At 41.8% G+C, this 22,884-nt stretch overlaps 1 protein-coding gene across 1 annotated transcript; it reads left to right on the plus strand.

Moving 5' to 3' along the window:
- Positions 1–1,314: 1,314 nt before the first annotated feature.
- On the plus strand, positions 1,315–5,560 carry SOX4 (SRY-box transcription factor 4). Its single transcript, XM_073631145.1, has one exon. The coding sequence runs from the start codon at positions 1,588–1,590 to the stop codon at positions 2,731–2,733; it is 1,146 nt and encodes a 381-aa protein (XP_073487246.1). The 5' UTR covers positions 1,315–1,587; the 3' UTR covers positions 2,734–5,560.
- The last annotated feature ends 17,324 nt before the right edge of the window (positions 5,561–22,884 follow it).

Genomic DNA, 22,884 nt, shown 5'->3' on the forward strand with positions numbered 1-22,884 from the left:
GAAGAATGGGAGACATGAGGTGTGTACACATAGTACTGTCTGCATCTCTCACACTACACACATATATATATATATATATATATATATATATATATATATATATATATATATATATATATATATATTATACATGTGTCTGGACTGTCATTACTGACAGCTCCATATACAGCAGTCTGCTCTCATCTCATGGCAGAGACATGTAGACAAGATCCTGCCTGGGTGCAGAGAGAGAAGAGAGAGCACCGTGTATGACCTGTACTGGGGACCACTGCAGGCTGGGCTATACTGACACGAAAGGAAGACTAGACACATACATAGACATCTATACAGATAGGTGTATACACACATGGAGAGCTATACAAAGGTACACTCAGATAGAGAGGTGTATACACACACATAGAGAACTATACATAGGTACACTCAGATAGATAGGTGTATACACACATAGAGAACTATACATAGGTACACTCAGATAGATAGGTGTATACACACATAGAGAACTATACATAGGTACACTCAGATAGATAGGTGTATACACACATAGAGAACTATACATAGGTACACTCAGATAAGCAGGTAATTACAGATCTATGAACACAGGTACATATATGGGAGGTAAGCAATGTGTGTATATACAGATGATGATGTGTATGGTGTATATATACATAGAGAGACATACATAGGTACAAGCAGACTGTGAGATAAGCACTGTGTATTTATACAGATGATGAGGTGCATGCACACACTCTCTCTCTCTCTATATAAACATGGTAAGTCATACACATATATCTATCTATATACAGACAGATGATGAGAAATACACACACATATGTCCACTCAGATCAGTAAGCAGTGTATATAAAGACATGATTTGTATACATAGGTGTATGTGTATATAGATCATGATCTGTACAGTGTATACATACACATCTATATCCATAGATACAGTGGGATTGGTAGGTGTGCACTGAGGATGAGGTATGTACCCATAGATGTGTGTGTCTATAGACAGGCGATGATGGTGTATAGAGTGAGATCGGTAGGTGTGCACCGTGTATACAGATGATGTACACACACATACACACACACACACCTATAGATCTATATATATTACACACACACATCTCTCTCGCTCTCTCTCTCCCCCGGCCTCGCAGGAAAGTTTGCTGTGTGTGAATCGGAATGAGGTCAGCTCTGGAGCTTCTCATTGCACGCGGTGATTATTATTGCATCGCGTTCCCAGCCAATGAGGAGCGGGCGGGCGGAGCTTGGCACGAGTGAGCGTTGGAAACAGTCCTGGATTGGCGGAGACGCGCTCGGGGAAGGGATAAAGGGACGCGAGGCGGAATAGAAGCGAGCTGTTAGCAGTGTGAGGAGGCTCAGTGTTGTGCACATACATGCCGTCTATACATAGCAGTGTACACTCAGGACTGCTCCTGGCCGGATCTATATGAACGTTGTTCTTCGTCCCGGAGCGGAGCGTTCTCTCTTCTCCTCCTCCTCCCAGTCCTCCTCTCTAATAAAGTCACAGAGACACACCATGGCTGGCGGTGGCCGGAGGGGCCAGTAAAGAGTCCCCGTTGTTGGATGCCCCCAGCACCCTCAGCCAGCATGGTTCAGCAGAGCGGTACCGCCGAGAACACCGAGGCATTATTGGCCGGAGAGAGCTCGGAGTCCGGCGCCGGCCTGGAGCTGGACATGGCTTCGTCCCCTACCCCGGGCTCCACCGCCTCCACCGGGGGGAAAGCTGACGACCCGAGCTGGTGTAAGACCCCGAGCGGGCACATCAAGCGGCCGATGAACGCCTTCATGGTGTGGTCTCAGATCGAGCGGAGGAAGATCATGGAGCAATCCCCGGACATGCACAACGCTGAGATCTCCAAGCGGCTGGGGAAGAGATGGAAGCAGCTAAAGGACACGGATAAGATCCCCTTCATCAGGGAGGCCGAGCGGCTGCGCCTCAAGCACATGGCCGACTACCCGGACTACAAGTACCGGCCCCGGAAAAAGGTGAAGGCCGGCGGCGGCGGCGGTGGTGGCGGAGGAGGGGGAAGCAGCGGCTCCAAGGCCGGCGGAGGTGGGGGGGACAAGGGCTGCGGGAGCCCGAAGCCTGCGGTGAAGAAGAGCGGAGGAGGAGGAGGAGGTGGGGGGGCCAAGCTGTGCAGCAAGCCGAAGCTTCTACTAGGGGGGAAAGCTGTGCCTGAACAGCCGTGTGTCCTGGACCATCATTCCCTATACAAGTCCCGGACTCCCGCCACCAATAAGAAGGCCAAACCTCGTCTGTATATCTTCTCCTCACCAATGGCCGTCCCCGCCAGTCCTACACTAAGCACTGAGGCCACTGACCCCCTGAGCCTGTACGAGGATGGAGCCGGCTCCCTCAACACTTCTCCGGGATCACCTCACTCCTCCTCAGCCTCCTCCTCTCCCGCCTCCTCCTCCTCCTCCTCCTCAGCCTCCTCCTCGTCCTCTTCCCCGGCCTCCTCCTCGGACGAAGAGCTGGAAGACGAGTTCCTGGAGCTCAACCCAAGCCCCGGCTTCGATAGCATGGCCCTGGGAGGAGGAGGCGGCGGCTTCAGCACCTCGGCCCTGGACAGGGACCTGGACTTTAACCTGGAGGCCGGCTCCGGCTCTCACTTCGACTTCCCGGACTACTGTACCCCGGAGGTGAGCGAGATGATCTCCGGGGATTGGCTGGAGTCCAGCATCTCCAACCTGGTGTTCACCTACTGAGCCCGGCCGACATTCTCTGTTATATATAGAATCTAATAGGAGGGGAGTTCCCGCCTGTCCGCCCGCCAGCCAGCCCGCCCGCACAGCACACAGGTCACGGGCTCCTTTGGAGGGACGTGTGCCCGCTCTGCCTCATTCTCCACTTTTCCAGCCCGGATAGCTCAGTCGGTAGAGAAACAGACTTAGTCAAAGCTTTCAAGGGCTGCTTCGTGGGTTCGAATCCCTGCTTGGGGGACAACTGAAAATAAAATAAAAATTCAGAAGATGTTCCTTTTTATTTTTTAAAAAAACAGTGAAGAAGGCACTTATAGGGGCTGCACACAGCGACAAGTTCTCAGAGATGATGGGGGGGGGGGGGAGAGAGAGAGCGGTCACCCCCCCCTTTTTTTTCCAAAAGCCAGTGCAGCTTTTTTTACCTTCCAAAAAGGAGAGGAGAAGGAAGGAGCACAAAGAGAAAAAAAACTGATACATTTTTATTATAAAGGGGGGGCCACCAGACCTCCACAGATCACTTTCCTTGGATGCGGGAAGCGTTTTACCTTTTTATTCATTTCTGTAGTCGTTACCAGACTGTAATGGATTTGCACGTTCGGAGAAGGATATGGCAACCCTTTGGGTCACCTAGGTTTTTTTTTTTTTTTTTTTTTTTTGATCATCCAAGAAAAAATGGACTTTTTCTTAAGGACACTACTTTGGGAAGTAAGACAGCTCTTTTTTTTGAACTACACCAAGTTACATATTTATGTGGTACCGGGGGGAGGGGGGGGGGGTGAAAATAGGGCGATTGTCTTTCGCCCAGAACGGCGGTGGTGTTGGATTCTTTCACTGGTGGGTTAATATAGCATGTTATTCTGTCTTATCTTTTTAAGGTTTCTGTAAGACTGTTGAACAGTTTTTTAGTGTTAGGATAATATAAAGCAGATAGATGGCGCTATGTTTGATTCCTAAGGAAAAAAAAAAAAAAAATCACCAGCTTTTTTTTTTCATTTTTTTTTTTTTTGTTAACTCTTCAAGGATTCAAACGCAACTCAAATCTGTGCTGGACTAAACAAAATAATTCAGGACCAAATTTTTTCTCAGAGTATGTATGTTTATTTACTCAGTAGATGTAAATGAAAAGACTGTTTTTCTTTTTTTGGGTTCCCTTTCTCATTGGTGATCCATAAAGCCCCCCTCCTCTTCACCCCTTTTGTAAATGTAATCAGATATCATTTTATATGTGGACATATTTATACTGGCCAAACTTTTTTTTTTTTACCTTTTTATTTTATATATATATATATATCTATTTTTTTTTTTTTTTTTTTTTAGTAGATCTTTTCCCCCTCCCATTTCCCCAAATCCACACCGTTTTTTATGTCTCCTTCACTGAAGGGCTAGAGTTTTAACTTTTAATTTTTTATATTTAAATGTAGACTTTTGACACTTTTAAAAAAAAAACAAAAAAAAAAAAGAAAGAAGAGAGATGAAAACGTTTGATTATTTTCTCAGTGTATTTTTGTAAAAAATATATAAAGGGGGTGTTTTAACCGGTGTCAATTGCAGTTCTGACTTTTTCCTGACAAAACTACAAACAGGGAGGCTGGTTGATATCTCAAAAAAACAAATAATATTAATAAAAAAGAAAAAAAAAAGTGAAACCAGCCTATTTACTCCATGTTTACACACTTCAATCTGCAGGCTTCTTAAAGTCACAGCATCCCTTCCAGCCTAGTGCACTTGCACCTCCAGAGTATTGCTAATACACTGTATGTCGGTTGAAAACTAAAAAAAAAAAAAAATTCCTCTGTATTAATAATCATGTGTAGTATTTATATAGCTCTTTATATCTGTACTTTTTATTTTTTACTTTATGGTATTGTGCAGCCACCTCCATAGTGGAATATTGGCAAGCACGTTTTGTTGGGCACTGTTAAAACTTCGAGGAGAAGAAAGGAGCAATGTTTATTTGCCTGTTTCCAGTAGGTAAACGCAGGGGTAGAACATTGGGCCACCCGCTTTATTTTATTATTTTTTTTTTTATTCTAATGCTACGCCAATCTCCTGTATTATCAGATGCTTGCTTTTTGTAGCCCTTTACTGCTGGGGAGCACATATTGTAGATGTCCCTTTTAGCTCCAATGGGTTAACTAAGCTAGTCTGTATTCAGATGCTTTAAAAGCAACCAAGTGCACATTGTAAGCAAAGAAAAAAAAAAAAAAAGGGATCCTGTAGCTTTAACTTCTAGAACACGTTTTTTGCACTTTTTTATATTACAAAAAAAAAAAACCGTGCCGTTTTAAACCACTGGACCTATCTAAATGCCGATTTGAGTTCGCGACACTATGTACTGCGTTTTTCATTCTCGTATTTGACTATTTAATCCTTTATACTTGTCGCTAAACTATGATTGTTTTAGTCTCTTTTGGCATGATGATAGCATATGTATTCAGGTTTCTAGCTATTGTGTTTTAAGAAAAAAAAAAAGAAAGTGAAAACATCTTTGTACATTTAAGTCTATTATAATAAGAAAAAAAAAGACAAAAAAAAAAAGATTGTGTGTTTATGTATGTATTAAACGACAGGCACTAGAACTTCTGCCGAATGAGGTAGCTTCTGTTTTTAACATAATTTTTTAAAACAACTTTTTTGTAATCCATCCTGTGCAATATGCCGTATGAAATAATTTTTTTTGTCTTAACCATCAAGCCACAAAACAAAAGATTTGAGGCAATATCTTCATGCCAGCTAACCATGTTTATTTCACTGCCTGTCAGATTGTTGATATACTTCTGTAAATAAACTTTTTTTTAAAGGAAATAAAATCAGCTGGAACTGAACCCTTAAATTTTGATTGGTTTTTGTCTTTATTATTGTGCATGCATGTGTTTTGAGCTGCTGAGTCTTCCTAGTGCTGTGACTGTTGCAGAGGAGGAGCTATGGACTGAAACGAACAGTATTGGTGCTTGTAGTCAGGGAAAAAAAAAAAAAAAAGTATCCAAAATGTTAACAGCGTAGCTCCTATTCTGAACACGTACAGTGAAAGTAGGGAAATAAAATCTTGGCAGGCCATTCCTCCAAGTAATGAGCGACTGTCAGAGCTTGTTCTGCTGTCTAGGAAATTTCTAAGAATTCAGTATACAGAGTGATAGTCGCACAGTTAACATCAGAATAGATGCATAGGAAATAATGGCTTACTTTCGCTTGCCCATACATTTTAGGAATAGGAGGCTCTGTTCTTAATAATTGAACATATTTTTTTCAATGTGTATTAGCCATGATAATAGTAAAATACAGAGGTATATGCCAATTATAGCAATTATAATGTGTATTTCCATGTTTGCAAAATTGGGATAGCACCATCTTTATAGTTATTAGCATCATTTACCATGCTGGCATATCTCCATTATTAGTTGTAAACTAGATGTGCACCCATTGGGGTTGATTTGCTAAAACTGGAGAGTGAAAAATATGGTGCAGCTGTGCATGGTAGCCAATCGGCTTCTAACATCAGCTTGTTCAATTAAGCTTTGACAAAAAAAAAAAAAGAAAACAACTGGAAGCTGATTGGTTTCTATGTAGAGCTGCACCAGATTTTGCACTCTCCAGCTTTAGTAAATAATGCCCCCTAGATTTGAGTGGTACGTGATGGGGGAGATATATTAAAACTGGAGAGTGCAAAATCTGGTGCAGCAGTGCATGGTAGCCAATCGGCTTCTAACAGCTTGTTCAATTAGGCTTTGACGAAAAAAAAAAACTGGAAGCTGATTGGTTTCTGTGCAGAGCTTCACCAGATTTTGCACTCTCCAGCTTTAGTAAATAACGCCCCCTAGTCTTGAGTGGTACGTGATGTAGGAGATTTATTAAAACCGGAGTGGACAAAATCTGGTGCATCTGTTCATGGTAGCCAATCAGCTTGTTCATTTAAGCCTTGACAAAAGAAAAACTATAAGCTGATTGGTTTCTATGCAGAGTTGCACCAGATTTTGCACTCTCCAGCTTGAGTAAATAATGCCCCCTAGTCTTAAGCGGTACATGATGGGGGGGGGATTTACTAAAACTGGCAAGTGCAAAATCTGGTGCAGCTCTGCATGGTAACCAATCGGCTTCCAGGTTTTGTTGTCAAAGCTTAACTGAACAAGCTGAAGTTAGAAGCCAATGGGCTACCATGCGTAGCTGCATCAGATTCTGTGTGCACCAGTTTTAGTAAATCTCCCCCTATGTGTTAATACACGTTAAAATAAAACCTCCTTCATTGTCTGTTAGGGTCACATTAGCTGTTTCTTTGGGACAAATTTATGTATAAAACTCTAAAAAGGGAAGACACACTTCTCTCTTTTTTTTTTTTTTCAAAATATGATGTGTGAATAGGAACCCAAAACAAACATAGTGGGGGTTTCTCAAATTTGTCTGCAAAGGTGGAGCTACACTTTAAGCCCTGTCTGCAATCGTACATAGCTTTCTATAGAACCCAGGGGTTGATTTACTAAAACTGGAGAGTGTAAAATCTGGTGCAGCTGTGTATGGTAGCCAATGAGCTTCTAACTTCAGCTTATTCAATTAAGCTTCGAAAAAAAAAAAACATAGACGCTGATTGGTTTCTATGCACCAAATTTGACCTGTCCAGTTTTAGTAAATCAACCCCACTTTCCCAAAAGCAATGTGGTTTTGTAATCTTGAGTAGCAAACCAGATGTGTTTTTTTTGGGGGGGCGATCCATGAAGCCAGGTTAATAGTCCCTCCCCCCTCAAAACATATAAAATGTGACAGTTTAAGAGGGGTCCAGTTCAGGTACATAAGACAAGTTAAAGTGAAAGAATATAAAGAGGTAAGTAAAGGTGTTTAGCTGAATGCTGTTGCAGATTCTAAAGTCTTGGAATGGAAAGCACCCTCTGCTACGACTGCAGGCACTATCTGGAAATCTCAGCTCCTGTTCAGTTTCTATGAAGAGGTCTGGCAGGAGAGTTTCATAACATGTATGGTACAGGACACACCATTCAGATAACTGCAGAAAGCTCCACCTCTTCGCCTCAAGAGAAGCTACATAAGCCATTTGTCATCCCAGGCTGACCTTGGCGGCTGCAGATACAGTTCAGCGCCATCAGGCTCTGGTTTCCTGGAAAGTCCCTGCAAGATCTGATTTGTATAGTCCCTTTGCATCAGCTTGAAATAGAATTGTAGCAGTTTGTTTCAAAGACTGCTTGATCTAAGCTTCAGCTTAACATCCTTAACAAAATCAAATATTAATGCTACATTACAAAATTATTGTATGCATATTTCTAAATTCATTAACATTTTTATTTTTGTAAATTTACAAAAAAAAAAAAAAAAAAAAAAAAAACGCTTTAAAGTGGTTGTAAACCCTTGTGTTTTTTCACCTTAATGCATCCTATGCATTAAGGTGAAAAAACACCTGGCACTGACCGGCCCCCTAGCCTCCCATTTTACACACCTGAGCCCCGTATTTCGCTCGCCGGGGACCTGCTGTCCCTCTCTCCACGGGGTCCCAGCTCTTGGTTGGATAGATTGATAGCAGCGCAGCCATTGGCTCCCACTGCTGTCAATCAAATCCAATGACGCGTGTGCCGGGGGGGCAGGGTCGAGTCCGGCATTCGTGTCTAAGGACGCAAATGCGGGACTCGGGAGCGCACCCGCAAGGTAAACCCCCGTTTCTCCTAGGGGGTTATCTGATGCGGGGAAGAGCAGCTGAGGGACCCCAGAAGACGATGTTCGGGGCCACTCTGTGCAAAATGAGCTGCACAGTGGAGGCAAGTATGATATGTTTTTTATTTAAAAAAACAATAAAATACAAGCCTTTACAATCACTCTAATGCTATTTCAGGAAAGAATGACTGTGGGTTGTTTTGATTTCCGCAATCTGAAAGTAATTTACAGGATAAAAGAATGATTATTAGTGAGTTTACGTGGATGGTAGCATTTCCGTAAAGTGAAAAAGAAGGTGGTAGGAGGATAATCACTTTAATTTTTTTCCCCGAGATTCATATATGGATATATTGTACTAAAGCCAAAAATGTTTTGTCTTCGTTTTTGAAAGACTGAGGGAGAGTTATAACTTCTGTCTGTTTTTTCCATCTGTGTCCCATTGGGGAGATTTCCCAAAACAGCAAGTAAGAGGAAATCTCTACCAAAAAGAGGGAACTCCTGGTTGTTACCAGAAGTTGTGTCATCAACTGGAAGATAGTCCCTTTATTCCTGTTCTGGTGACAACCCAAAATTTGGGATTTTCTTTCACTTTTACTCTCAGTGTTAACTGGTGTTCTAGTCCCTCTTCACTCTATACAAAACGAAAAAATAGTAGGGCTGATTTACTAAAACTGGAGAGTGCAAAACCTGGTGTAGCTGTGCATGGTAGCCAATTAGCTTCTAACTTCAGCTTGTCTAATTAATGCAGGCCATACATGGGTCGAATTCCGAACAAATTTTCTTTCAAAAATCAGAAATTTAGTGTTGTTTGTAATCCGATGGTGGTACCATTGATTTTGAAATTCGACCAACCAAGCCTTCAATTTCACCTCATGTTGCTACAGAAAACACATTTTGTGGCTGGGAATCTTCTTTTCTTTCCAGGTCACAATTCATGTGCATTTCTTTTTTTAATTATATTTCTCGAACGATTCTCCCATCATGAGTTAGAAATTCATTTGTTTATCAAAAAATTTCCAACATGCCTGATCACTCAAATTCAATGGCCGCAAGAAAATTGCCGTTGTTGCGGCCCACTAATGGTGCAAAATTACAAGGAATATTCTTAGTTACGATTTTTAAAAGAAAATTGTTTTGGAATTCGGCCCATGTATGGCTGGCTTAGCCTTTGACCAGACAACCTGGAAGCTGATTTATTTCTATGCACAGCTGCACCAGAATTTGTACTCTCCAGTTTTAGCAAATCAAACCCTGTGTTGCCTTTTTTTTGAGCCCTTGGTGCCCTGTACAATAATATAAAAAACAAATGAACCAAAAAAAGTGCATTTAGTTATACTTAAGGTGTTACTAAACCCAGTAATATGAAAATACTGCCACTATATACTTTTGCTGATCTGTATACCACGGTCACATGATAAACTGCACAGTTTGTCCAGTACTGAGTTTCCAGGTAGGAGGAGATTTCCACTACAGCCTGTATACACGCCCACATGTGTGATGTCAATATCATGTGACTTGAACAGTTCAACTGAAACAGGAAATGTTCTCTCCAGCAATAGAGACTAAACTGAGCATGTGCAGGACGGCTACCCTCACTGTATTATATGGCCTTGCCAAGATAGAGAGTGCAGGAGGGAAGGATCTGTCCATATAGTGTCTAAGAGCCTTTTTACTCAATGCAGAGGATTAACCCCTTAAGTTCCACAGTGAGTATAACAAGCATGCTATTCTGCATATACAGACTGATGTTACTGTTGTGGGTTTAGTAACAGTTTAAAGAGATGTGGGATGCTCCATTGCGGACTTCCATCATCCAGGGGGCCCCTGGATGATGTGACTCTATCACGAAAGGCCGCGTAGGGCAGAGCGACGTGTTCTCGTCACCTCCCATTGCTGCTGTTATTTCCAGTAGGACGGGCTGTTTGTGAGCTTCCGGACGGCGCTCCAGACTACACTACATGCCTACTATTGTCTACTAACATGTGAGTTTAACCTTTTACTTATCCAATAAAGTCAATGATTTTACACTATATGAAGCCCTTTTTTTCCTTCTATGACTCCATCTGCAATGCTGTGGGCTGATGTCTGAGTACCTGTCAGTGTGATCATCTTTAGCCTGACCCTGCAGTCTTTGATGTCCCATCTTGATATAAGGTCTCTGATCCATTGGTCGTGGTCCGAAGCAGTATTAACAAACAGCCTTCTCTGATCCTCTGTAACGGGGGATCATGAGTTTCTGGTAAGCGGCCAGTCTGATATCACGGTGGTGGAACAAGCATGCTTCTTTTTTTCTCACAGCAAGAACCTATGTTTTTTTGGAACTTTTTAAGATACTTTTATATCACTTGGGTGATTTATTTTTATACATGGACTTCTAATTATCACCTTTGTACGTTTAATTTTTGGATTGATTACTAATTTGATATGTGTTATGTATACCCTAAAGGGGAACTTTTCACTTAGTTCTAAATATTTGGTTTAGTGATGATGTATATGATCACCAATCTTTTCTAGCGCGATTCACCCCCCTTTTTTTCTTATTTAATTTCACTGTGTCTGTGTTGCATAGATGAATCGCAGCTATAATTGTTATTGTTTATGTATTTCACTGTAGCGCAGTTATCCCCCCATTTTTCTTTCCAGGAATGTGTGCAATGGGAACATGGAATACTGCTGTATCCTTTGGACTCAGCTGATCACAGATCATGGTAATGGGCCAATCACAGCAGCCCTTTGCCATGTAATCAGATCAATCACAGCTGCTCACATGTAAACAGACTTGCCGGTTATCAGCATTCCTTTCCTCACACTCTGTGTCTGTGTGAGGAAAGCCGATAACCGACAAGTCTGAAAGGGCACAGTGATTACTTTATTTACACTAATCATCATTGCCTTGATTACCAGAGCAGCCCCATCAGTGCAGCCTATCAGTGCTGCCTATCTGTGCCCATCAGTAACCACCTCATCAGTGGCCATCAGTGCAGCTTATCAGTGCTGCCTATCAGTGCCCATCAGTAACCGCCTCATCAGTGGCCATCAGTGCAGCTTATCAGTGCTGCCTATCAGTGCCCATCAGTAACCACCTCCTCAGTGGCCATCAGTGCAGCTTATCAGTACTGCCTATCAGTGCCCATCAGTAACCACCTCCTCAGTGGCCATCAGTGCAGCTTATCAGTGCTGCCTATCAGTGCCCAACAGTAACCACCTCATCAGTGCAGCCTATCAGTGCTGCCTATCTGTGCCCATCAGTAACCACCTCATCAGTGATCATCAGTGCAGCTTATCAGTGCTGCCTATCAGTGCCCAACAGTAACCACCTCATCAGTGCAGCCTATCAGTGCTGCCTATCTGTGCCCATCAGTAACCACCTCATCAGTGGCCATCAGTGCAGCTTATCAGTGCTGCCTATCAGTGCCCATCAGTAGCCACCTCCTTAGTGGCCATTAGTGCAGCTTATCAGTGCTTCCTATCAGTGCCCATCAGTAACCACCTCATCAGTGCAGCTTATCAGTGCTGCCTATCAGTGCCCATCAGTAACCACCTCATCATTGCTACTTAACAGTACCCATCAGTGCAGCCTCATCAGCCCACATCAGTAGAGAAGAAAAATTACTTATTTGCAACATTTTACAACAGAAACTAAGGGGTTGATTTACTAAAGGCCAAAACTTTGGAAAGTGCAATTGAACTCTGCAAGTGCAGCTGCTCCACAGCTTAGTAAATGAGGTAAAGCTTCACTTTGCAAAGAATACCCAACTACATGCAAGGAAAATAAAAAAAAAAACAGCATTTTTGCTTGCACATGATTGGTTGATGAAAGTCAACAGAGCTTCTGCTCATTTACTAAGCTCTGGAGCAACTGCTCTTGCAGTGTGCAACTGCATTTTCCAAAGTGCACAGTCTTTTTGCCTTTAGTAAATCAACCCCTAAGAAAAGCTTTTTTTTTTTTTTCAAAAATTGTTGATCTTTTTTAGTTTGTTTAGCAAAAAATAAAAACCCCAGTGGTGATTAAATACCACCAAAAGAAAGCTCTATTTGTGTGAAAAAAAAATAAAAAAATAGTCAATTGAAGTGCGACAATGCTGAAAGCTGAAAATTGGCCTGGACAGGAAGGGGGTTAAAGGACAAATCTGCCCAGCAGGGACACAAAGCACTACAAACTTTATACAGTGTCTAAAACCTCCCCACTCTATCCAAAACTGAAAAAATGATCTTTGAACATACTTATACAGTAGGAATACACACACCTGTTTCTGGCTCATAAAAATAAAAATCACCTGTAGTCACTGATAACTGGCAACACAAATCCCGTAGTCACCATTATATAGAATATAATTTATTTTGGTGTAAAGCACACAGTATCATACAGAGTATACATGTTTTGTTGTTGTCTTAGTGTTCAGACTCATTACACTTGTGGCATTAAAAGCAAAGAACATTGTTTATGTCAAGTCATAAAACAAGCTGCTTATATTCAGCAAATGCTTTTAATCTTATCACAGGGAATTTTCACATATTACTTAGGAATTAGTAACTACAGAGATAAGAACACCCCTGCTTGAGATTAATTTACATCGTTCTTGTCAAAGTTACAGTATGTGTATGTTTTATTCATTTTAAATATACTATATAGTACTATATTAAATACAGAGCATATTGCATGGGATGCAGTGCATTATTTTAACTTTCCATGTTAAAGAGCTATTCCAGTTGTCTCCTGCCCCCCTTTGAAGTGTTAGCACACCCTTTTTTAATCTTCATACATAACTTTCTTCCAGGTGTCTTCAGTTTGTTTGCATGATATCACAAGTCCCTTTCCAGATCTTCTTCCTCTGGAGGTGGGCAGATCCTGACTGCTGCACATATGGTATTGTTTCTCCTAAGTCCAGGGCTGCCTGATGATCCTCCCCCTAAGGTCGGTTTCTTGACACCCTGGAAATGTGTTAAGGTGACCATTTGCGCTAGATCTACTTCCCAGCATTTATTTTGTTGCTGTTACTGCTTCCATTCTTTGTACTGGCAGGCTAGCCATACACATATAGACTTTTTTCGTGGGCTGAACGAGTGACATCAAATAGATTTTTTTTTAATCTATGCTTAAGGGCTCAGTCCACAAAAAATAATAAAGGCACCCACATATACTATATTACCAAAAGTATTGGGACGCCTGCTTTTACACACACACGTGAACTTTAATGGCATCACAGTCTTAGTCTGTAGGGTTCAATATTGCGTTGGCCCACCCTTTGCCTTTATAACAGCTTCAACTCTTCTGGGAAGGCTGTCCACAAGGTTTAGGAGTGTGTCTATGGGAATACTTGACCATTCTTCCAGAAGCACATTTGTGAGGTCAGGCACTGATGTGGACGGGAAGGCCTGGCTCATAGTCTCCGCTCTAATTCATCCCAAAGGTGCCTTGAAAATGTATTCATACCCCTTGAAATTTTCCACATTTTGTCATGTTACAACCAAAAACGTACATGTATTTTATTGGGATTTTATATGACAGACCAACACAAAGTGGCACATAATTGTGAAGTGGAAGAAAAATGATAAATGGTTTTCAAAATCTTTTGCAAATAAATATCTGAAAAGTGTGGCATGCATTTGTATTCAGTCTCCCTGAGTCAATACCTTGTAGAACCACCTTTTGCTGCAATTATAGCTGCAAGTCTTTTTGGGTATGTCTCTACCTGCTTTGCACATCTAGAGAGTGAAATTGTTGCCCATTCTCCTTTACAAAATAGCTCAAGTTCTGTCAGATTGGATGGAGTGCCTCTGTAAACAGCAATTTTCAAATCTTGCCACAGATTCTCAATTTTATTTAGGTTTGGACTTTGATTGGGCCTTTCTAACACATGAATATGCTTTGATCTAAACCATTCCTTTGAAGCAGTGGCTGTATGTTTAGGGTCATTGTCTTGCTGAAAGGTGAACCTCGGCCCCAGTCTCAAGTCTTTTGCAGACTCTAATGCCGCGTACACACGAGCGGACTCTTTGACCGGACTGGTCCGGCGGACAATTCGACCGTGTGTGGGCTTCATCAGACCTGCAGCGGACTTTTTCGGTCGAAAATCTAATGGACTTTAGATTTGGAACATGTTTCAAATCTTTACGTCGCAACTCCGCCAGACCCAGTGCCTCGTCTGTATGCTAGTCCGACGGACTAGGGCAGCTATTGGCTACTGGCTATCAACTTCCTTATTTTAGTCCAGTCGTACATCATCACGTACGAATCCGTCGGACTTGTGATCGTGTGTAGTCAGGTCCGTTCGTTGGGAAAGTACATTGGAAGTCCGCCGAAAGTCCGTCGGATAGTCCGTCGGACCAGTCCGATCGAAAAGTCTGCTCGCGTGTATGCGGCATAACAGGTTTTCTGCTAAGATTGCCCTGTATTTGGCTCCATCCATCTTCTTATCAACTCTGACCAGCTTCCCTGTCCCTCACGTTGGGAACGGTGTGTTCAGGGTGATTAGCAGTGTTATTTTTCTGCCACACATAGCATTCTGCTTTTAGGCCAAAAAGTTCAATTTTGGTCTCATCTAACCAGAACACCTTCTTCCACATGTTTGCTGTGTCCCCCACATGGCTTCTCACAAACTGTAAACAGGACTTCTTATGGCTTTCTTTCAACAATGGCTTTCTTCTTGCCACCCTTCCATAAAAGCCAGATTTGTGGAGTGCATGGCTAATAGTTGTCCTGTGGACAGATTCTCCCACCTGAGCTGTGGATCTCTGCAGCTCCTCCAGAGTTACCATGGGCCTTTTGGTTGCCCTCTAATTAATGCTCTCCTTGCCCGGCCTGTCAGTTTAGGTGGACGGCCATGTCTTGGTAGGTTTGCAGCTGTGCCATACTCTTTCCATTTTCGGATTATGGATTGAACCAGTGACAGCCGGTGGTAATTATGTTTGGGGGGGCGGCAAACAGTATTGCCACCCCCCGGTCGGTCAGGTCTGGAGCACTTACCCTATCTATGGTGAGCAGCGCTTCTCCCGGGCTTCACCAGCGACTTCCCCCACTCGGCAGCGGATTCCCCTTCTCCTGCTCTCCACGGGCATCATGGTGGTGGCGGCTTCTGTTTCCTCCCTCCTCCTCAGCGGCCTCTTCTCTTTTCGGCCAATCTGAAAACGGGTCTCAGACCCGCTTCTTTTAAAAAAAATTTTATAATCTTTATTTATTCATTTTTCTTTTTACAATCAATAAACAAACATATAACCAACAACACGAAGAGAAAAAAAAAACAAAGAAAAGGAGGGGGGGGGGGGGGGGGTTTAGTGTACCTTCATGGGAAAGGAAACTATGTACTCCTGTTCACTGTACTATAGTTAACCCATGGTTCCCATTTAGCGTGGAACTCTTCCAGTCTATTACTATTAGTGTAAACCCATTTCTCATCTTCCATAGTTTTGTCAACCTGTCTCGCCCATTGTTCTATCTTAGGTACTTGCTGCTTTTTCCAATAGACCGGAATTAGCTGCATCCAACAACTGTGGAACTATACTCTTCTTATATGCCCTAATGAAACTTTGGGTACCATGAAAGAGGCATTGCACCGGGTCCTCCCTGATCGAGGCCATTATTACTTGTGAAATCACATTCCTAAGCTCGGCCCGGAATAGCCTAATCTTAGGGCATTCCCACCAGATGTGAATATGGGAGCCTTGTTGCCTGCAGCCCTGCCAACATCTATCTGAGACTGAGGGGTATTCGATGGCCAGCATCTTCGGGCACCATTTACCACCTGGACAAAAGTTTATAATTTGTTTCCTGTGTTTTAATATTTATAGAAGATGTATGTACTAGTTCTAATATATTCCTTTTCTGTAAGTCTGTGAAATGGCGCCCTAACTCTGATTCCCACTCCCCGAAAAATCTAAGGCCAGTGGTGACACTACATCTATTCAACAGTCCATGTGAGATAGAGAGCAAGCCACCATCCCTGGCTGTTTATGCCAAAGAGATTCGAAACCAGAGAGAGGTTCCGCCTTTCCAATCTCCTTTAGGTGGACAGTACAACAATGCTGTAATTGCTGATACCTCCAGGTATCCATTGGAAACTTGCCATATTCCTTTCTAAGGTCCCTCAACCCACCTCTGTTTGGCAGGATTGGGGATCAGTGTTTCAATAGCAACTATTAATTCGCTGTTGTAACACCTGGGTGGGCTCATAGCGCAATGCTCTGTGCTCGGAGCCCACCCTATTTGAAGCCTATTACAGCCTCTAGCTCTAATCAGGTGCTTAAAAAAAACACCCGCTGTTGTAATTCATGCGCCCGGTTTCCTGAAAGGGGCCAGACGCATGAATAGGAGGTGGCGGCTATGGATAGAGGGGGGCAGCGCCCAGACACCCCTAATGGACGGGCCGCCACTGGATTGAACAGTGCTTTGTGAGATGTTCAATACTTGGGATATTTTTTATAAACTAACTCTGCTTTAAACTTCTCCACAACTTTATCCCTGACCTGTCCGGTGTGTTCCTTGGTCTTCATGATGCTGTTTGTTCACTAAGGTTCTCTAACAAACCTCTGAGGGCTATACTGAGATTAAATTGCACACAGGTGGACTCTATTTACTAATTAGGTGACTTCTGAAGGCAATAGGTTCCACTAGATTTTAGTTAGAAGTATCAGAGTAAAGGGGGCTGAATACAAATACATGCCACACTTTTTAGTTATTTATTTGTAAACAAATTGAAAACCATTTATCATTTTCCTTCCACTTCACAACTAGGTGCCACTTTGTGTTGGTCTATCACATAAAATCCCAATAAAATACATTTACGTTTTTGGTTGTAACATTACAAAATGTGGAAAATTTCAAGGGGTCAGAGAGAGTGGTCTCACAAGTATGAATACTTTTTCAAGGCACTGTATGCAGCATCAAATCTAAGTAAGTGTAATTTTTTTTTTCTAAATCCTGAACTTCTCTTTTAAAACATTATGGATGGAGGAATCTCCCCTGGAGGCTACTGTATTCTAACAGCCGGCAGCTGCATCTGACAGAATACCCGAATAATAATTGCATGCAGTCATTGTTCAGCAAACAATGTTCCACCCAGCTATGACAAAAAAATCAACGTTTGTCAATAGGGCCATCCACAATTTTGGTTGATTCAGCAAGAATCAGCTGAAATTCAACCTGAGAAAATGGAGTACAGCGGGATTAGAACGCTTGTCAGTTTTGCTGTTTGTGCCCCAATTAGGGACGGTAACCCTCTCTATTTGCCCTGTTTACCATTATCATTGAAAGTGAAAGTAAACGAAAATCCCAAATTTTGGGTTGTCCCCAGAAAAGAGGAGGAATCTTCCAATGGGGACACTAGTTCCCAAGGGATTCCCTTAATTTGCTGGATTTCCTCTCACTTCTTGTTTGGCTGTGGGACAGGAAGTCAAGGGAAATCTTTGCAATGGGACACAGATAGTGGGAGGAAAAAAATCTGACAGGGGTTATAACCCTCCCTTACTCTATCCAAAATGAAAAAAAATTTTGCCTATAGTTCTACTTTAAGATTTCCTGAATGCTCACATGAACAGCCAGCAGTTTTGCTATAGGATTTTCTGATATTCCTTGTGTAGTTATTATAATTATACAGGATTTATATAGCGCCGACAGTTTGCGCAATGCTTTACAAAATGATGGCAGACATTACAGTTACAATACAATTTGGTACAAGAGGAATCAGAGGGCCCTGCTCGTTAGAGCTTACAATCTAAGTGGGAGGGTCAAGTAATGCAAAAGGTAATAACTGTGGGGGGGATGAGCTGATGGAGAAAGTGAACACACAGTGTATTAGTTAGAAGCAGGATAGGCTTCTTTGAAGAGGAGGGTTTTTAGGGTTCTTCTAAAGATGGATAGATTGGGGGATAGTTGGACAGATTGGGGAAGTGAGTTCCAAAGGATGGGAGCAGCTCGGGTGAAGTCCTGGAGGCGAGCATGGGAGGAGGTGACAAGGGAGCTACAGAGCAGGAGGTCTTGGAAAGACCGAAGAGAGCGGTTTGGTTGATATTTTAAGACTAGGTTAGTGATGTAGCTGGGGCTGAGTTGTGGATAGCTTTGTAAGTTGTTGTTAGTATTTTGAATTATATTAGTTTGGTGATCTGAAGCCTGTGGAGGGATTGGCAGAGAGGGGTACTAGACACAGAGTGGTTGGTAAGGTGGGTGAGTCTGGCAACTGCATTCATGATGGACTGAAGAGGGGATAGCCTCAGTAGTCGAGGCGAGAAATAACCAGGTAGTGAATTAGAAGCTTTGTGGTGTCATTCGTAAAAAGGGCATATTCTGGAGATGTTGGAGGTTGAGGTGGAATGATTTGGACAGGGATTGGATGAAAGGACAGTTCAGAGTCCAGAGTTACCCCTAGCACCTTGACATGTGGGGATGGACTGATAGTTGTACCATTGATCTTTACAAAGAGATCAGGGGAAGGAGCACCTAGGGGTGGAAATATTATGAGCCCCGTTTTGGATAGAATGAGTTTGTGTAGTGTGATATGAGATCCTTTGACACTGCAGTGAATAAAACATGGCTCATGAAGAACGCTATACTGGAATTAAAAAATAATAATAATTCTGCATACATTACAATGTAAAATAAAATAAAAAGTGCAACATCCTAGCCTAAGACGAGAAAGGTATTCAGTTCACTAAGATAAACATCACTAGAAGTCGTGACACTTTTCCAAATAATAGCTTGCTTTGTAGAAAAGTCCTAAGCTGTAAGATAATTTGCTAAAGTTATCTTAACATAGTGACACAGAAAATTTACTGGCACATTATTTAATTACTGCACAGAGCACAAACAAAATGTTTTACTGGTGTGGTAAGTGTTGGAAGAAAGCAGGTAGCACTTGGAATTTCTGCAGTAATAAAGCGAAGAAGAAAGGTTGGGAACTACTGCTGGATGAACAATGGTAAATTATATCTTTTTTTCCAGTTGTATAGTTATGCAGAAGAATACATACAGTATTTGGCTAGCATACAATACAGAGCAAATGGGATTTGACTCGTCTGGCAATACATCTGTGTAATAGTTATTGTGAAGATATTTCCAATAAAACTGATGCTGTAGGCCAGCTTTTTTCAACTTTTTTTTACCCCAAAGGAACCCTAATGCCCCGTACACACGGTCGGACTTTGTTCGGACATTCCGACAACAAAATCCTAGGATTTTTTCCAACGGATGTTGGCTCAAACTTGTCTTGCATACACACGGTCACACAAAGTTGTCGGAAAATCCGATCGTTCTGAACGCGGTGACGTAAAACACGTACGTCGGGACTATAAACGGGGCAGTGGCCAATAGCTTTCATCTCTTTATTTGTTCTGAGCACTTTGTCCGTCGGATTTGTGTACACACGATCGGAATTTCCGACAACGGATTTTGTTGTCGGAAAATTTTATATCCTGCTCTCAAACTTTGTGTGTCAGAAAATCCGATGGAAAATGTCCGATGGAGCCCACACACGGTCGGAATTTCCGACAACACGCTCCGATCGGACATTTTCCATTGGAAAATCCGACCGTGTGTACGGGGCATTACAATAATTTTTAAATCTCTGATAACCCCTACTAAAATTAATTAATTGGAGATCATTGGGATAAATGCCCCTTATATTGGCGGTCAGTTGGAAGAATGCCCCTTACATTGGTGGTTAGTAAGAAGAATGATAAGAATAGAAAAGTGTAGCGCTATATTGTGCATAAAGAAGGTGTGTCATGTATAACACCTATGTGCATATCAAACGTTAGGATCTGTTAAACCCAACATGTGAACTTACTAGTGATGGCCTCTAGAAAAATAGAGTGATATAAAAAGTGATGTCAACGTATAATGCGAACGTTAGGTTCTGTTAAACCCAACAGGTGAACCTATTAATAGTGACCTATTTAAAAATAAAATTAAATGGAAAAATATATCTGTTGGTATCAACATATAATGAAAAAGCCTATGAATCGTGTGCACACAATCAATATAATCATCAACCATCAAATCCAAAGCCCAAATGTGTATATTACAACATGACATAAGGTGGGGATAAATGGCGAGTCCCTGGGGTATTAAACAGTTCATTCAATTTTGTAAAGGAATCCTGGGTAGATGCAGGTATCACAATAACATCTATTCCTATCTTCAAATAGGCTTTTCCAACTCTTGACCAGGCAAAGAAAATGATGTAAAATGCCCTTACCAGACGCGGTGGACTCACAGGCCGTTGGCGGTGAGTCGTATGAGCTTGCACCGTTTAAGTACGGTAGGGTAACAGTTGTCCTTGGTCTCTGGCAAGAGGGTCTTGGAAAGGTTCCCGATCCAAAGCGATGTCCCGGATTCCTCCTCCAGCGAGCATTCGTATCTCATGCAATCAGGAAAAATGGATAAGGAGAAAAAAGGCTCCACATAGTGTGAATTCCGGATTACCAGGAAATTTTATTATATCAAAAAAGACATTTCCAGTAAAAGTTTAGGTAAAAACAAAGTTCCTAAAAATGACAGAGGTACATTTAGCGCAGTAACAGATGATAAAATGGCGTCATACACCCGACGCGTTTCGTCTTCAAAAGACATCAACTGGGGTAAAGTTGCCCTTTCATCTGCTGCGCTATTTATGTGAAAATGCTAAAATTTACACCGGGGACACCTGTGCGGCGTAACTTCCGGGATTCCCGTCATGTTTTTCACATAAATAGCGCAGCAGATGAAAGGGCAACTTTACCCCAGTTGATGTCTTTTGAAGACGAAACGCGTCGGGTGTATGACGCCATTTTATCATCTGTTACTGCGCTAAATGTACCTCTGTCATTTTTAGGAACTTTGTTTTTACCTAAACTTTTACTGGAAATTTCTTTTTTGATATAATAAAATTTCCTGGTAATCCGGAATTCACACTATGTGGAGCCTTTTTTCTCCTTATCCATTTTTCCTGATTGCATGAGATACGAATGCTCGCTGAAGGAGGAATCCGGGACATCGCTTTGGATCGGGAACCTTTCCAAGACCCTCTTGCCAGAGACCAAGGACAACTGTTACCCTACCGTACTTAAACGGTGCAAGCTCATACGACTCACCGCCAACGGCCTGTGAGTCCACCGCGTCTGGTAAGGGCATTTTACATCATTTTCTTTGCCTGGTCAAGAGTTGGAAAAGCCTATTTGAAGATAGGAATAGATGTTATTGTGATACCTGCATCTACCCAGGATTCCTTTACAAAATTGAATGAACTGTTTAATACCCCAGGGACTCGCCATTTATCCCCACCTTATGTCATGTTGTAATATACACATTTGGGCTTTGGATTTGATGGTTGATGATTATATTGATTGTGTGCACACGATTCATAGGCTTTTTCATTATATGTTGATACCAACAGATATATTTTTCCATTTAATTTTATTTTTAAATAGGTCACTATTAATAGGTTCACCTGTTGGGTTTAACAGAACCTAACGTTCGCATTATACGTTGACATCACTTTTTATATCACTCTATTTTTCTAGAGGCCATCACTAGTAAGTTCACATGTTGGGTTTAACAGATCCTAACGTTTGATATGCACATAGGTGTTATACATGACACACCTTCTTTATGCACAATATAGCGCTACACTTTTCTATTCTTATCATCTAATACAATTAGTCTAATTGTTAGTGTTGGCGGCTTGATTTTGTTTGGTTGGCGCAGCAGTTTTTTCCTGATTTTACTTAGTAAGAAGAATGCCCTCCTTACATTGGTGGTCAGTGGGAAGAATGCCCCCCTTACAGAAAGCTAAAAAGATCATTGGTGTCATGGCTTTTCCAAGGGTCGTTTGATCAAAACCATGCAGGAACCATCATTTGGGAGTTCAATTAGCCACAGCTCAAGAATCCCTAGCAACCTCCGGAGGGACCCTAGGCTACCATAGAACCCTGGTTTAGAATCGCTGCTGTAGATCTATGACACAAGTTACTAGTTATTCTCAATTAGAGTCCAGACTCTGCCTTTATTTTTGTGTTGCTACATACATTAGAAATATAAATGGAAACGTTAATCCTTCTTTGAAGGACCATAGCATGTGCTTGGACCTATCAGTTTAGATGCAAAGATCTTACCAAGAAAATTTCCAAGGGATATAAGCTAACAGATTTCCTAAACAACCACTTTAAATAGCTATTATGAAATATGTGAGTTGCCATTGTTGACCACATTCAAAATGCTAGATGCTTGACTATTTCTGGCATTAGTGCATTCTCAGTCACAGTTCAGAAACAAATATTAAATTATATAATATATATATAACATCAGAACACCTATCCTGAATATTGGTTTTCTAAAGGTAAATTAGCTTAGTGAATGAGGCGAAGCTTAAATCGTCCAATCATATGGAAACAAAAATGCTATTTTTGTTTATTCTGATATTCTTTGCAAAGTAAATTTTCACCACTTTCAATAAGCTAAGGTAAAATTACCTTAAATAGTGAAAATTTCCCTGCAAAGTGAACAACCTGTTTGCCTCCGAAAATACTATAGCTACTACA

The sequence above is a fragment of the Aquarana catesbeiana genome, linkage group LG05 (genome assembly GCF_042186555.1).
Source record: "Aquarana catesbeiana isolate 2022-GZ linkage group LG05, ASM4218655v1, whole genome shotgun sequence".
NCBI classification, from domain to species: domain Eukaryota; kingdom Metazoa; phylum Chordata; class Amphibia; order Anura; family Ranidae; genus Aquarana; species Aquarana catesbeiana.

What these genes read in the sequence shown, in the direction of transcription:
- SOX4 (XM_073631145.1), top strand. Translation starts at nt 1,588, where the DNA reads ATGCCCCCAGCACCCTCAGCCAGCATGGTTCAGCAGAGCGGTACCGCC.